The sequence below is a fragment of the Danio rerio genome, chromosome 1, assembly GCF_049306965.1.
Source record: "Danio rerio strain Tuebingen ecotype United States chromosome 1, GRCz12tu, whole genome shotgun sequence".
Taxonomy (NCBI): Eukaryota; Metazoa; Chordata; class Actinopteri; order Cypriniformes; family Danionidae; genus Danio; species Danio rerio.
The window spans coordinates 58,074,219-58,090,314 of record NC_133176.1 but is presented as its reverse complement, the minus strand read 5'-3'; the positions used below and the strand labels follow the sequence as shown (position 1 = coordinate 58,090,314).

The following is a 16,096-nucleotide window of genomic DNA, read 5'->3' as shown; positions in this document are numbered from 1 at the left end:
TAGTTGAAACATTAGACCACAAATAATTAATTCTTTATGAATTATTTAGTTATTCATAAATAATAATTTAAAAGCAGTGTTTCACATTAAGACATTGTACGATGCCAAAGTGGTCGACAGCGCCCAACCCTACTATCGGCTACAGAACAAACCACTGTTATCTAATGACTTGCCTAATCAACCTAACTTTCCTAGTTAGCCTGATTAACAACATAGTTAAGCCTTTAAATTGCACTTTAAGCTGAATACTAGTATCTTGCAAAATAAAATATTATGTACAGTCATCATGACTAATAGAAATTAGTAGAGGTGTGACAAGATCTCATATGAGAAAATCTTTCGAGATTAAATCATGACAAGATTTCTCGTCAAGGTGAAATTGTCTTGTGAGTTGTGACGTCAAGAAGGAGCATGAGGGTGATATTAGCATTACAAATTGGAGGCAGGATTGGATTTAAACTGCAAATCAAGTGCTCTGCACAAACCTGGGAACCCAGGCTGGCCTTGGAGTTACACGTGTCATTTGGTTGCTTGGGCGAGAAGCCAGTTAGTAGAGTTTATATTTAAATATAGTGTTTGCATGTCCTTTACAGCATAGAATTCATTAAAACAGTGAATATTCAAAATTATAATATATATATATATATATATATATATATATATATATATATATATATATATATATTAATTATAATTTTGAATTTTGAATTATTTTAAAAAAGAGCCTAAATTGTTTTGCAGTTTGTGATTTTGTCTTCAGTAAATTAAAATCTATTTTCTGTTTATATATTAGCAAATATTTTGATAATATTCAAAATTAATAATAAGTTATTTTCCATTACCATAGGCTATTAGCAACTTTTTTACAGTGTTCGCTTGCCTTTTTCTCCATAAAATTAATTAAAATAGAAGTAAAATAACATTTATTACAAGTCGAATAAAAAAAAAACCTAAACAGTTTTATAGTTTTTATAGTTTTTTTCAGTTGAATAAAAGACAATTTCCTAAAAATAGAGTAAAAATCTTGTCGTGTCGTTCTCGTGAACCCAATCTCGTGTCTTATCTCGTGGAGTAAGCGTCTCATCACACCCTTAGAAATTAGCTATTAAACTATTATGTTTAAAAATGTGTTAAAGCGTAAACAGCACTTGAAAAAATTTCGCTAATAATTTTGTCGTCAACAATATATCATTTATGGCCTTTAAATTATATTAACACAGTGACTACATCTTTCTCCTCTGACTGATGTTGTATGTCTGAAGAATTGTCTGCAGTCTCATCATTTAGAGTTTCTTCAGAACGGTCCCTAGTCGTCTTCTGCTCAGTGTGAATTCTCATGTGACGGTTCAGTTGTCCGTGTTGCGTGAATCTCTTTCCGCACTGCGCGCAAGTATAAGGCCTCTCTCCGGTGTGAACTCGCATGTGGACATGAAGGTTTTGCTTCACTGTGAAACTCCGTCCACAATCAGAGCAGCTGAAACACTTGTCACCAGTGTGAACCCTCATGTGCGTCTCTAAGCTTTGTCTTAACGTATAACTCTTTCCACATTCAGTGCAGGTGAAAGGTTTCTCTCCGGTGTGAAGGCTCATGTGACTCTCAAGGCTTTGCTTCACCGTGAACCTCTTTCCGCATTGAGAGCAGATGTACGGTTTAGTTCTGTTGTGAACTCTCATGTGACTTTTAAGGCTTTGCTTCATGGTGAATCTCTTTGCGCACTTAGAACAGGAGAACGGTTTTTCTCCGGTGTGAATTCGTACATGTCTTTCGAGGTGGTTCCTCAAGGCGTAACTGTTTCCACACTGAGGGCAGATGTAAGGCTTCTCTCCGGTGTGATTTCTCATGTGGTATTCAAGCTTATGTTTCACCGTGAAAGTCTTGTCACACATTGAACACGTAAAAGGCCGTTCTCCGGTGTGAATAGTCATGTGACTCTCGAGGCTTTGCTTCACCGTGAATCTCTTTCCACACTGAGGACAGGAAAAAGGCTTCACTCCGGTGTGAACTCTCATGTGACTCTCAAGGTTTTGTTTGACGGCGAAACCCTTTCCACACTCGGCGCACGCAAACGGTTTCTCTCCGGTGTGGATCCTGATGTGACTCTCAAGGCTTTGTTTCACCGAGAAACTCTTTCCGCACTGACGGCAAACGTAGGGCTTTTCTCCGACGTGAATCAACATGTGGCGCTTCAGACTTTGCTGGTGGGTGAAGCTCATTTCACACAGCGAGCAGTTAAAAGGCTTCTCTTCGATGTGAACGCTCATGTGACTTTTAAGACACTGTTTTGCCGTGAAACCCTTTCCGCACTGAGGACACGCGAAAGGCTTCTCTCCGGTGTGAACTCTCATGTGGCTCTCAAGGCTTTGCTTCACTTTGTAGCGTTTTCCACATTGGGTGCAGCTGAAAGGTTTCAAGCCGGTGTGAGTTCTTACGTGACGTTTAAGATATCCTAGTTGGGAGAAGATCATGCCGCACTCAGGACAGGTGAACGGTTTCTCTCCTGTGTGAATCCTCATGTGACTTTTGAGGCTTTGTTTTGACGTAACGCTCTTGTCGCATTGAGGGCATGTGAAGGGTTTCTCTCCGGTGTGAATTCGCATGTGTGTTTTAATCTGACCCTGCTGCGTGAAACCTTTTCCGCATTGAGGGCAGCTGAAGGGCTTTTCTCCGGTGTGGATTCTAATATGGGTCTCCAGCTTTTGTTTGGCGGAAAAACACTTCCCACACTCGGGGCAGATGAATGGCTTCTCTTCGGTGGGAATTCTCATTGTCTTTTCGATGCTTCCTTCCTTAAAGGTATGCTTCCCACTTTGACGACATGTGGCGGAATCTTCTGTCAATTCCTTCTGATCTGAAATCAACATGAAAAGATCAGTCAAAAATCAACTCAAGATTCTTACTATAAATTTACATTCGCTTCAAAAGTACCGAAAGCGACGAGAGCGTCCAAGGTCGCTCTGGCCGCCCTGGCGACAACGCTATCTGCCTTCAGCTCCGGCAGCGGGAGCGTCAAAACTCGCTACATTGATCTCGTATTTAAAGGAGCCGTTGCAGCATATAAGTTACATTCCTGCATAAAACATGTTTCTAGTGTGAAAATGTTGCGCACTTCTTATCAACTTCATTTAACAATGGAAGATCAAGTTGCGTGTGGTTTGGCTTTGCTCTATTTATCAAATATGTGTCCATATGTCTGAAATATCCTGAAGCAGCTGTACTGTTTTGTACTGTCACGTCGCGTGAGATTCCCGATTTTTTAAGATAAATATATTTAACAGTAATGAACATCAGTAACTCACCAGTAACTTATTTAATGCATGTTCCTGTAAGAAAACATTGTAAATGTTGAACTCCTATCAAGCGGTGAACGTCTTCATTCTGATTGCTTGCCGCCGAACCGCGTCATAGCTCATTACCATAAAGTTGATTTGGGCTGTTTCTCAATATGCGTTCTTTAGCGGTCTTGCGTCCTCGTGTTCTCGTGCAACGTCATCAACAGCTGCCTAAGTTTAGTTCCAATACTCCAGACCGCAAGTACGGAGGACGCGTGAAACTTCCCGGATGTGATCTTGATATCGAGGACGCAACGATGCAGACTTGAGCACCGAACTCACTCTGGAAGTCCCAGAAGTCATTGCGACTGGAGGTGGGAAGAGCTGCATTTTATTTAGATTTATTATTAAAGTTCAGAGATTTAACTTATTTACCTCAGGAGTTTCACTAAATGAAACGGTGAAAGTAAACATTACCATGAACATCTTAATAAAGGAATAAACACATTAAGGGTGTTTGTTTGCTGAAATTCATATTAAAAACTATTTTATTTATATTGTGCAACATATATATATAATGTTTTTATGCATAGTATATATTTTGAAAAGGGGAAAAACAATAAATCGTTGTATGAAGGCTGTAATGTTTAATTACTTTACCATTTAAAACATGTGAAGGTCATGTGACCATCAGGAAGAACGCAGCATCTCAATTCTCAAAGGACGCGTTCTCTGCCCTCACGGTCTCCTGAGTTTGTTCTTCCGAGGACACCCGGCAAGACCGCTCTCCACAAGTCCGTTCTCTGCGTTCTTGGAATTGAGAAACAGCCTTGATTTCAACTCTCCTCGACGCCCACGCCGGAGAAGACGCGCCGCGCTGCTCCTCGCCGCCGGCTCTTATTGAAAATGAATGACTTCCGGCTACTTTGACGCTCTCGCCGCTTTCGGTGTGAACGTACGGTAACTTGTGTTATTCCCCTTGTCAGAAGAGAGAGTTAGAGGGGTTTGAGTGAAATGTGTAGCCCAGTCTCAATGCCCCCCTTAAGTAAATTAATTTAAAGTATGGGGTGTTGGAGGGTTGCTGAAGTTCGAGAGAAATAACAAGATAATATTTTGACATACCTGGTAATTTATATGAGTTCCAGTGCTGATTGGATAATTCTACGATCTTCAATGATGAATTATGCTGCGGTCACACTAGAGTTTGTGCATGTGAAATTCCGTTGTATGACGCTGCGAAAATTGGCATGATTAAACGAGATGATTAGACGTTTTAAAACACAAGCGATTGGACCATGTTTTACATTTCTGTCCAGAGAGGTCATGTTTTTATCCTCGATTGGTCTCAGGCAGTCAAGTGATGCGATTTCGCAGGTCAGAGTTCACCAAGCTTGAACTTTGCAACTTGACACACAAACTTGCGTTTCCGTTCTGACGCATTTGCGTGCGTATGAATGGAAGTCTATGGGAAGAAAAGTCCAGTGTGACCGCAGCTTTAGCCTTCTCAATGATTTGCTTATGCTCCACTCAAAATTATTTAATAAAACTTCACTCAGAGAGGATTAATTTCTGGCTTTGCTGCTGCTAAAAAACTCACAGCAATGGTTTACACCTGACATGAATCTATATTAGGCATGGGATGATAACTGTTTTCATGGTATACCGCTAAGAGTGACACGATCCTCCAAATCCTCGATTCGATTACATTTTCAATTCTAAAGGCACGATTCGATTCGATTTTCGATAATGAATAATTAATTAATTAATGACCAATTAATTATTTGTAGCCTACCATTTAAACTACCTGACCTGCATGGTCTTTGTTTTACCCATAAACAAATCATACAGTAAATGAATAAAGGCAAGATACACACATAATTACCACCTGTCAATCACTTTTTCTGCTGGACTCGTGAATAGGCAGTGATCTGTGTCGTTATAATGGCGTCGGTAAAAAAGACGCACAACCTACAGGAACCAGCCAACAGTATCTGAGGTGATCGTTTAATTGACTAAGTACAAGTGAGTGAAAGATTGAAGCAGTCCTCTGACTGCCTGGACCTGCTGTCTCGAGCGCATGGCTGTGTGTGTCTGTGTCTGTGTGGTCACGTGATGTGCATTTTCAGAGGTAGAGAGGAAGGAGGGCTGCTCAGAAATGCTACACGCCACTGTGGATGTCAAATCGTTGTCGTTCTAAAATGCCATTTAAAAACAAAGACAGTGTTAACAGGGCCTGAGTGTGTACTTTTCGCGAGCGGATTTGCAACGGGGGCGGGCGGAGGATCGCGATGCCGGTGTTGTCTATCTAATACGTACATAGCAGAGCTTGCAAAACTGTTTTTTTTGTCGACAACACAAACGTTGTTAACATAACTCACTGGAAATCCAAAATGCTTACACACCAGCGACTTCATTGAAAGAGGAGAGGGTTTAAGTTCTGTCGACAGGTCTCCTGCTTCTGCAGTTTAACAAGCACTTCAACAAGCCTGTTTTTTTCCCGCTTGGCAAGCCAAGCTGACGTGACATGGGGGTGTGGCAGCATCGACGATTCTATTTTTTGATTCGATAATCAATATTGAGCATAAATTTCGATCGATTTCGATTAAAAATCTATTAAAAATCGAAATCGTGACACCCCTATATACCGCGGTTTGAAAAAAGCCATTTTACTTTTTTTTTTTTTTTAGTTTTTTAGGACAACAGTATCTCCAGCAGAAAAGCTATCCAAGGATGCTGTTTTAAGTTGTGAAGAAATCAGTGTTTTCTAAACTAATGAAGACTGCAGAAGGCTCTGATTGATGTAAATTATTTAGCCTGACATGTTTACTGTTCCAAAATATTTTAAATCTTTCACAAAATGAATATATGGCGTTCAAAGGGGGAAAGGGTTTTTGTTTTTTTTCCCAGACATTTAGAAAGAATATATTTAAGAGCAATGATCTCAACACTGTGGTACCAGGACATTTATATCCATGGTTATCATACTGTGAGAGTCTTATACCGGCCCATGCCTAATCTATATAATATTATTTTCTGAATGTTTTTACAAAGTTCAAAATGTTCATTCATTTTTTTAGATGATGTATCAACATTAATTTGGGATTTAATAATGTTTTTTTTCAATTCTCTACATAATGTTTCAGTCTCATGTTGTTATATGAACATTGTAAGATCCGTCCACATTATGAAAATGTTCTAAGCATGTTCCCCTAACATTCTCAATAGATTATTGTGGAAGGTTTGTTGATTGTTCGAACGCGTTCTGGTCAACTCTGTTACATCACTTATAAAATGGCATAACAATCTGTAAATCATTCATTCGTTTTCTTTTTGGCTCAGTCCCTTTATTAATCTGGGGTCGCCACAGCGGAATGAACCGCCAATTTTTCCAGTATTTGATTTATGCAGCGGATGCCCTTCCAGCTGCAACACATCTCTGGGAATACACACTCATTCACACTCATACACTACAGACAATTTAGCCAACCCAATTCCCCTATAGCACATGTGTTTGGACTTGGGGAAACCGGAGAACCTGGAGGAAACTTAAGGAGACTTAAATGTCTTAAATTCTGTTTTTAGCAAAAATAAATTAGTATATTATGTTTTTTTTTCAGTTATCTGTAAATATAAATGACAACACTACACATGTTCTAGCCAAACTAAAAGAAATGTTTATCCGAAAGAAAAACATAATGGAAAATACTGTATTGCTCTGTTAATATATAATAATATAATAATTAATTAATTTTGTCTTCAACTTCAATCTTTATTTTAATTACTCCAACTTAAGTCACTTTTAAATTCTGAATTGAACAGAAAATTGTGCCTGCCTCTGACTGAACTCTTCCAGAAATTATTATTCATTGTTTAATTAATATAGGGATTGACGGCTGGTAGTGAAAACTACTTGGACATAGGAAAAGGGGGCAGGCCTTGTAAAGAGTCAGTTCACTGGCAGAATGCGACAAGTGTTTGACATACAAACGATTTTACCTTTCAATGTCTTCTTGATATTAAACTTGGCAGAATTTATACAAGGTTATTGTATTAATACTATTTTATATTAGTTACTATTATACATAATAAGGCCTTATTTTTAGATGGTTCAAAAATCTAGCAAGTAAATAAGGTGTAAACTGGATTGTAAATAGTTTGTTTCATTAATCGTCAGTGACCTGCATCATCCACAATTATCTGTTCTCAGTTTCTGTTTAGTAAACAGACAGCAGCGGAGACAGATCAACCATAAAACTTTATTTTGTGATGAAGATCAGCTGACTTGCATCATCATTAAATGGTCGAAGCATTATTATTCCGTTAATACACACAAATTACACATTTAATGTATGTTTAATGTACTATTTAATAAACATATAAAGTTTTTAATGCAAATTTGTTGAGTTTACTAGCAGGCTATATATAAAATCTGGCTCTATTTCTATTATATGATGACATTTCCACCATCTAAAATTGTTTTTGAAAAGCAGTCAATGCTGATTATTGATGAATAACGAGCATCTGTCAGCTTCAGACACATCTGGAGTAGCGTGACCCTCCGTTATAGGTTTCATAGACAAATCATTTGACTCGTTGCTTTTTTTACGACCAACAAATAACTCAATTAACTCATCCATTAATGACATGTTTCCTTGTAATGGACAAAAACAACATACACTGGCCTGCGTTCCCCTTCGGGGGGAACTTCAGCACTATAAGTGGATTTGATTGTAAAATCCACGCATTGGGAGGTTCGGTTCAGAAGCTACTCGTCTGAAAGAGTATTGAACGGGCCAATTAAGAATGAATTGGCAGCGCAAGCCTGCGCAGGTGAGCGGCATAAGCAATCAACTGAGTATATAAGCTCACCTGGCGCAGCAGACGCTATCCTTTTCGCTTCAGAGACTTTCTGATCGAGGCGATGAGGGTTCCTCCTGCTGTGACCAGCGATTCTGAGCGAACGAGAGCATTCTCCCGGTCCAGAGTGTGTACACGCAGTGGCAGACGGTCGAGCTGGGTTTCTCCCTTGCCTGGCGTTCTTTGGGTCCGGTCCTCCAGAGCGGTGCGTATAAAGTTGCAAACTTCACAGAAAGAGCAACACAGTCGTGCAGCACGTCCTTATCAGGACGGCGCTCCGACTGTGCGTTTCTGGATGCGGTGGTTTCCTGTCCTCGGATGATGGGCGCGGGCACTGTGTTACATGTCTGGGGGTCCAGCATGTTAATGCGCTGCTCGCGGGCAGTTCATGTCGTCATTGCGATGCCATGACTGTTGCGCAAGATCGCGGTTAGCCTTTGCAAAAAGGCGAACCACCCCAGTTGTCCCCTGCTCTGCAGCGGGCACTCGGGCAGATCTGAGGGTTTCAGCGAGAGATAATCCGTCGCCCACGGGCCCGCGGACCTCCCGCTCCTCTAAGCGCTCCATCCAAGCTTCGGGCGGAGGAAGCGATCCGTCTAACAGATGGTAGCCCTTACGCCCGATGACACCGGAGACCAGATGTCCACCGCGGCATCGGAGGGTGGGCTTTCATTGTCCGATGATGATCCAGACCCGCTCGCCCCCTTCGGGCTGGTGAGCGCTGTCACTACGGATCCTGAAACGGACATGTTAGCCGTGCTTTCCCGGGCTGCTTCGGCCGTGGGTTGGAGATGGTTTATCCCCCAGCTCCGCGGCCGGACCGACTAGAGGGGCGTTCCCTTCTTCCCGGAGGTGCACAGTAGGCTCACGCGGTCTTGTAAAGCACTTTTTTCTGCTCGTGCTGCGTGTTCCTCCACCCTAACCACTCTTGACGGTGAAACAGCCAGGGGGTATGTGGCGATTCCTCAGGTTGAGTGCGCGATGGCGGTAAATCCGCGCGGCGCCTCTTCTTGGCGGGGTCCGCCTCGTCTCCCATCCAAAGCCTGTAAGTTATCTACCTCCCTCGGAGCTAGAGCTTACATAGCTGCGGGCCAGGCTGCTTCCGCCTTGCATGCGATAGCCACCTACCAGCGCTACCAAGCGCAGGCGCTGGCCGAGCTGCACGAGGGTGGGTCCAACCCAGGCTTACGAGCTTCGCACCGCCGCCGACTTAGCTCTTCGGACTACTGAGTCCGCTGCGTGTGCGTTGGGGAGGACGATGTCCACATTAGTGGTCCAGGAGCGCCACCCCTGGCTGATATGCGCAAAGTCGACAAAGTCCGCTTTCTTGACTTCCCCATATCCCCAGCCAGGTTCGGCGACACTGTCTGTGAATTCACCCAGGAATTCAAGGCGGTGAGAGAGCAGTTGGTGGGTGATGTCTTATCGGCGGTCCGTAGCCCGCTCCGCCCGCCGTGCCATTCATACCTGCTCCTCGCCGAAGGCGTCCGCCTACGAGAGCTGCTCCGCCCCCGCACACGCCTAAGGCGAAGCGAGCGCGTCGGGCACCTCGGAAGCAGGCAGCCCCCCTGCCCAGAACGCCGCTAAGTCCGGCAACGGACCGCGAAGCGCCCCTGGGACAGGCCATCTGGAGAAGAGGGAACTTGCTCTTTCCCCGCTGGAGGGCGGGGCCCCATTTCCAACGGCACTTTTTACTGCCATGAAAACATTATGAAAGGGCACTTTTCACTTCCCCAGATGTGACAGCCCGAAATCTGCCAGTCTGGGACGCTATGCTTTCTAGCTTGCAGATTCGGTGCGTTTCGCCAGTGGCTCACGAGCGCTGGGAGGACGGTCTCCTTTCTCCCACCCCTCGAGCCTCCCCTCCGGAGCTCGGGTTTGGAGTGAGAGCAAATATCCCACCTCCAGCTTTTCCGTGGGACCCGCGAGCTTCCCGGATCAGCACACCCACTCCGCGCTGCCCCACTGCTGGTACGTCAGCGATTGTAGCGATGAGTCCATTAGCGAGAGCTCTGCCTGCCTGGTTAGCGCGGGCCAGCTCTTCGCGGTGGCTCATACGCACAATCAGACTCGGCTATGCGATTCAGTTCGCGAAACGGCCCCCCAAGTCACGGGTGTGTATTCACCAGGGTCAGCCCCCTGTCCGCCCCTGTCTTGCGAGAGGAGATTGCTGTCCTCCTGGCGAAGGATGCAATCGAGCCGCTCCCTCCAGCCGAGATGGAGAGCGGGTTTTACAGCCCACGCTTCATCGTGCCCAAAAAGAGCGGTGGGTCACGGCCAATCCTAGATCTGCGCGTTTTGAACCGCTGCCTGCACAAGCTGCCGTTCAGAATGCTCACGCAGAAGCGCATCCTCCGGTGCGTTCGTCCTCTGGGTTGGTCTGCAGCATTAGACCTGATGGACGCGTATTTCCATGTCTCCACTCTTCCTCGCCACCGACAGTTTCTGCGGTTTGCGTTTGAAGGTCGAGCTTGGCAATACAAAGCCCTCCCCTTCGGGCTCTCTCTGTCTCCGCGGGTCCTCACCAAGCCCGCGGAGGGTGCCTCAGCGCCCCTTCGGCTCGCGGGCATCTGCATACTCAATTTCTTTACGACTGGCTGAATTGCCCTCTCTTTTGATTATGCACAGAGTTGATTATGCACAGAGACAAAGTGCTCTGGCACTTCCACCTGTGGGGGTTTCAGGTCAACCGAGAAAAGAGCAAACTCGCCCCCGTGCAGAGGATCTCTTCTCTCGGGCTGGAGCTGGACTCGGTCACCATGGCAGCGCGCCTCTCCGGAGAGCGCGCTCAGCTGATGCTGTACTGTCTGAGAGAGCTCGACAGTAAAATAGTGGTCCCACTGAAACAATTTCAGAGGCTCCTGGGGCATATGGCATCCGCAGCCGCTTCATGCCGCTCGGATTATTCTATATGAGACCACTTCAGCACTGGCTTCACGATCGAGTCCCCAGACGCGCATGGCACGCGCGCGCACACCGAGTCTCTGTTACTGCGCTGTGTCGCCGCGCCCTCAGCCCTTGGAGCGACCCCTCGTTCCTACAGGCCTGGGTGTCTCTAGAACAGGCGTCCAGTCTTGTTGTCGTTTCAGCAGACGCTTCCAACACGGGCTGGGGGGCTGTGCGTTGCGGGCATGCGGCTGCGGACCTGTGGAAAGGTACCCAGTTGCGTTGGCATATCGCCTGGAGCTGTTGGCAGTGTTCCCCGCTCTCCACCGTTTTTTTCCGGTGTTGGAGCGGCAACACGTGCTGGTCAGGACGGACAGTACGGCGGCGGTGGCGTATATCAGCCGTATAGGGGGTATGCGCTCTCGCCGCATGTCTCAGCTCGCCCGCCGTCTGCTCCTCTGGAGTCATCCGCGGCTGAAATCGCTGCACGCCATTCATATTCAGGCAAGCTCAACCGTGCAGCCGATGCGCTCTCACGGCAGCCTTGCGTCCTGGAGCATGGAGACTCCACCCCGAGTCTGTTCAGCTGATATGGGCGCGATTCGGGGAAGCCCAGATCGATCTGTTGCTTCCCCCGAGATCGCTCATTGCCAGTTGTTCTTTCCCTGACCGAGTGCTCTCGGCACGGATGCACTGGCTTACAGCTGGCCTCGGGGCACGCGCAATACGCGTTTCCCCCAGTGAGCCTGCTCGCGCAGTTACTGTGCATGGTCAGGGAGGACGAGGAACAGGTTGCTGGTTGCGCCCCTCTGGCTCAACCGGACCTGGATGTCAGAGCTCTCCCTCGCGATAGCCCTCCCCTGGCAGTCCCTTCGAGAGAGCACCTACTCTCTCAGGGACAGGGCACCACCTGGCACCCTCGCCGATCTTTGAAGAGATTTTTAGACGCGAGGAAGACTTAGGTAACCTCCGATTGCGGTGGCTAATACCGTCACTCGGGCTAGAGCCCCCTCCCCGAGCGCGCCTATGCCCTGACGTGAAGTCTATTCACTGAATGGTGTGTCTCTCGCTGAGAAGACCCCCGTAATTTGCCAGATCAGCGTTGTGCTTTCTTTACGCCGAGAGAAGTTGGAGAGCAGGCTGTCGCCCTCCACACTCAAGGTTACGTGGCTGCCATCTCCGCTCTCATAACGCGGTGGCTGGCAGCACCGTGGGAACGCATAACCTCATCATCCGGTTCCTCAGGGGCGTTAAGCGAATTAATCCACCCCGCCCCCCTTCATGCCCTCTTAGGATCTCGCCCTCGCTACACAAGCCGCGTCAGATCCCTTCGATCCTCGACTCAGTATATTTCTGTCCCTGAAGACAGCTCTGCTGGTCGCGTTGATATCGATTAGAGGGTCGGGGACCCGGAGGCATTTTTCGGTCAGTGACTCGTGCCTGTAATTGGGCTGGCTTCTCTCACGTATGAGACCCCGCCCGCGATATGTGCCCAAGGTTCCTACCACTCCGTTTTAATACGAGGTAGTGAGCCTGCAAGCGCTGCCCTCGGAGGAGGCAGACCCAGCCCTTATTTATTGTCCAGTTCGCGTTTTGCGTATTATCCGGACCGCACTCAGAGTTTAGATCATCTGAGCAGCTCTTCGTCTGTTATAGCGGTCGGCAGCAGGGAAGTGCCGTACCGAAATAAGTTCCCACTAGATTGTGGATGCCTTTCTTTCACTATCAGAGCCGAGATGAGCCGCGTCCCCCGAGAGCGCGTGCGCACTCCACTCGGAGCTTCGCATCCTCTCGAGCGCGCGCACGCGGCGCCCCTCTAACAGACATCTGTAGAGCTGCGGGCTGGGTGACACCCAACACATTTGCAAGGTTTTACAATCTGCGAGTGGAGCCGGTTTCCTCAAGGGTATTAGGTAACCCTTGGTGATTGAGGAAACAACTCGGTAGGGTGTTGAAACACGCTTGCTGCGCCATTTTCCCTAACACGGAGATACGTGCGCCTTTTTATCTGTCAGTAAAGTTCCCCGTCAGGTGAGCCCTGCAGATTCCTCCGTGGCCCCCAGCACTGACTCAGCGGAGGAGTCACTTGCTGGCCCACTACGTTGTAGGTCTGCCCGCTGGTCAGCCCGCGTTTTGGGTAAAGGTGTCTGCTATGCGTGGTCCCCACTAGGCGATCCCATATGCTTATTCAGCCACGGTTAAGTCCCCCCCCCCCTGGGCGGACCCGTGTCTTCCCTCCCCGCTAACCACTCTTTTGCTATGCGTACTCCCCCTTTTTAGGGCTAGTCCATATGTAAATTCTGCCATCTATCCCCCCTTGGGTAACGGATGGCCTCCGCAGCGTCCTCCCTATCGGGATTGCACGCTTCCCAACGTACTGTCGTATTTCCTAGAATTATCTAGATGCTCACGACACCCCAAAAAATATATATAAATCCGTAAAACTTCTGTTGAAGTAGGATAAATTAGGGCCAGGGACACGTTGGAGGACCGCGCCCCCCATGATGTGGGTGCGTCACGCTTGCTTGACTATCTCCTCATCGGGGGTGTTGGTAAGGTGCAGTCATTATGGCGCTTTCAATGGGCTCCCAATGCGTGGATTTTACAATCAAATCCACTTATAGTGCTGAAGTTCCCCCCGAAGGGGAACGTTCGAGGTTACTAAAGTAACCCTTCGTTCCCCGAGGAGGGGAACGGAAGCACTATACTCCGTCGCCATAATGACTGTCCCTTAGCTGTTGAAAGTCTCTTCAGCTTAAAAAGGATAGCGTCTGCTGCGCCAGGTGAGCTTATATACTCAGTTGATTGCTTATGCCGCTCACCTGCGCAGGCTTGCGCTGCCAATTCATTCTTAATTGGCCCGTTCAATACTCTTTCAGACGAGTAGCTTCTGAACCGAACCTCCCAATGCGTGGATTTTACAATCAAATCCACTTATAGTGCTTCCGTTCCCCTCCTCGGGGAACGAAGGGTTACTTTAGTAACCTCGAACGTTATTGTGCTCGTGTCTAGCTGACGGCTGCGTCTCCACATCTGGCGCCTGTGTTGTCTGGATGTTTTCAGGCTCTTCCATTATCAGTCGTCAGTCAGTTATAGTGCACGCTATTCTTTAATGCCAGTTCTACAGTAAGAGCATTTGTTTTGTTATGACTTGACGCTTTCAAAACGCCTGGAGATCCGATCTTGAACGTAAACGATTCTTTTGTTTCGATTCAGAGGTTCCGAGTGCGTACCAAACTGACAAGGTCACGTGATTGCAGCACAGGAGTGATCTTTACGTCATAAACTGACACTAAAGCCGCTAGATGGCGCAGTAGATCTGCTGATGATAAGGAATCTTGAAAATGAAAGTGATGCGTGACACAATGACGTTTGCTGTTTAAACAATCAAACAAGTAAAAACGGCTAAATAAGCTGAACTAAATTTGTATTTTAAATAAAACAATTTTAAGACTACTTGCATTACAATTTGACTACTTGTGTTGGACTATTTCTCCAGGTTGACTTATAAGAGAGACTATTAAGAACATTCAAAAAAGTGTTTTTGAACCATAACAGGGTACAACGCTAAATATATATATATATATATATATATATATATATATATATATATATATATATATATATATATATATATATATATATATATATATATATATATAAATTTTATTTATTTATTTATTTATTTATTTTTTTACTTTTGTTAAGATTTTTACTTGCCCTGTCAAAATTTTCTCTGGCCCCACCAAAAAAAAAAAAAAATAGTTAGCTATTTATTTATTCAGCATAACTTTTCTTTAAATACAACTGACAATTTAAAAATGATTTAATTTAAGTATAAAATCGATTAGATTCATTAAAGTGAATGGTTTAGTTGAAAACTACAACAGTTTTATGTTTTTTTTTTTTTTTTTTTTGTTTAAAACCATCAAAATGCTCAATTTTAGAAATCGGCTCATTACATCAGTCTATAATACTGTCTATATTTTTATTTTTCATTTATTTGTAAACCTAGATTTAAAATGCATTTTACTTGTTGCTCTTGCTTGATCCATCAGCATAATATTCATATTAGCCTACGCTTTAATCAATTATGACCTTTGAGGGCTTTTTTTATGTAGACTGAGATTGCTAAAGAAAGTCTATAAGGGGGGTCTGTGCAGGGGTGCATTTCTCCACACAACACCGGGATTGCATTCAGATCTTGAATCTTGATCTTTCTTTCGAGGTGTCGAAATGAACAAAACGAATGAACAAAAAAATTGGCCTAAAACAAAATATAAGATAAAAAAATATCTAAAAATTTCATAACTTTTTTTTTGGTCAACGGATAAACAGCACTCGTAAATATTTAAGCATGCTTTCAATTTCATATTAGACATGAAATGCACATTTGCCAGTAGAAATGACATCCTGCCCTACTCATCATTCTATCTTCTTATAGCCATATATATGGCCATCACACAACCATAATACACTGTGATATAGCCTGGTTCATTGGATCGTTTTGTTTCACTACTATTGATACGCTTAAACGAGCCCAGACCACCTCTACCACGCTTACTGGACAAACGAGACCGGTTCCGAAACAAATGTCTGGGCATGAAAGCACGCAATTGACAAACAGTCGCAGCCAAATGAAAGTTTAGTGACAAGGCAGCACTGGCCCCGATCTGACCAATAACCATTCTGTATACTGTCCCAAGCGTCTTGCAATCTGGCCCCGGGCCAGCGGGCAGTTCTTATTGTTGAGCCCTGCATTATTATAATAATGTACTGAATATTAGTATTTACAACACCTTGCTAAGAATATCCAGAACCTGAGAGAACTCATAACCTCCATTTCATATTTCAAGAGCTCTATTTTTGTGTAAGGGATTAAAAGTGTGTATTTACTACTTTGGTAAACGCATTCTAAACTTGTAATCTTGTTAGATTTTTAATGTATTTTAGGCGACGGTCTGAAATGTAACGGAAGGCGATATTTTTTTTAAGTAACGCAAGGTGGATTTGTGTGACGCTGTTGCTGTGACGCCTAGTCAGTGTATTTGCCGTTATCGGACAACATTCCTCACCCATAGAC

The 16,096-nt window shown here is 45.2% G+C and overlaps 2 protein-coding genes across 7 annotated transcripts in view; one reads left to right on the top strand and one right to left on the bottom strand.

Annotated features, from left to right (window-relative positions):
* The window catches only part of wu:fj19g03, a 72,390-nt gene that overhangs the window by 4,126 nt on the left and 52,168 nt on the right, over positions 1 to 16,096 (top strand). The gene's annotated exons all lie outside the window — the stretch shown is intronic.
* Positions 853 to 14,219, bottom strand: si:ch211-202h22.10. 2 transcript variants are annotated; one of them, XM_073906394.1, is made up of 2 exons: positions 13,990 to 14,219; positions 853 to 2,849 (listed from the first exon to the last, which is right to left on the bottom strand). In XM_073906394.1, exon 2 carries the CDS (start codon positions 2,764 to 2,766, stop codon positions 1,207 to 1,209), a length of 1,560 nt encoding a protein of 519 aa, XP_073762495.1. In that variant the 5' UTR covers positions 2,767 to 2,849; positions 13,990 to 14,219; the 3' UTR covers positions 853 to 1,206. The 2 variants fall into 2 exon arrangements, with proteins under 2 accessions (XP_073762495.1, XP_017212100.3); XM_017356611.4 differs by lacking the exon at positions 13,990 to 14,219 and having other exon boundaries at positions 853 to 2,932.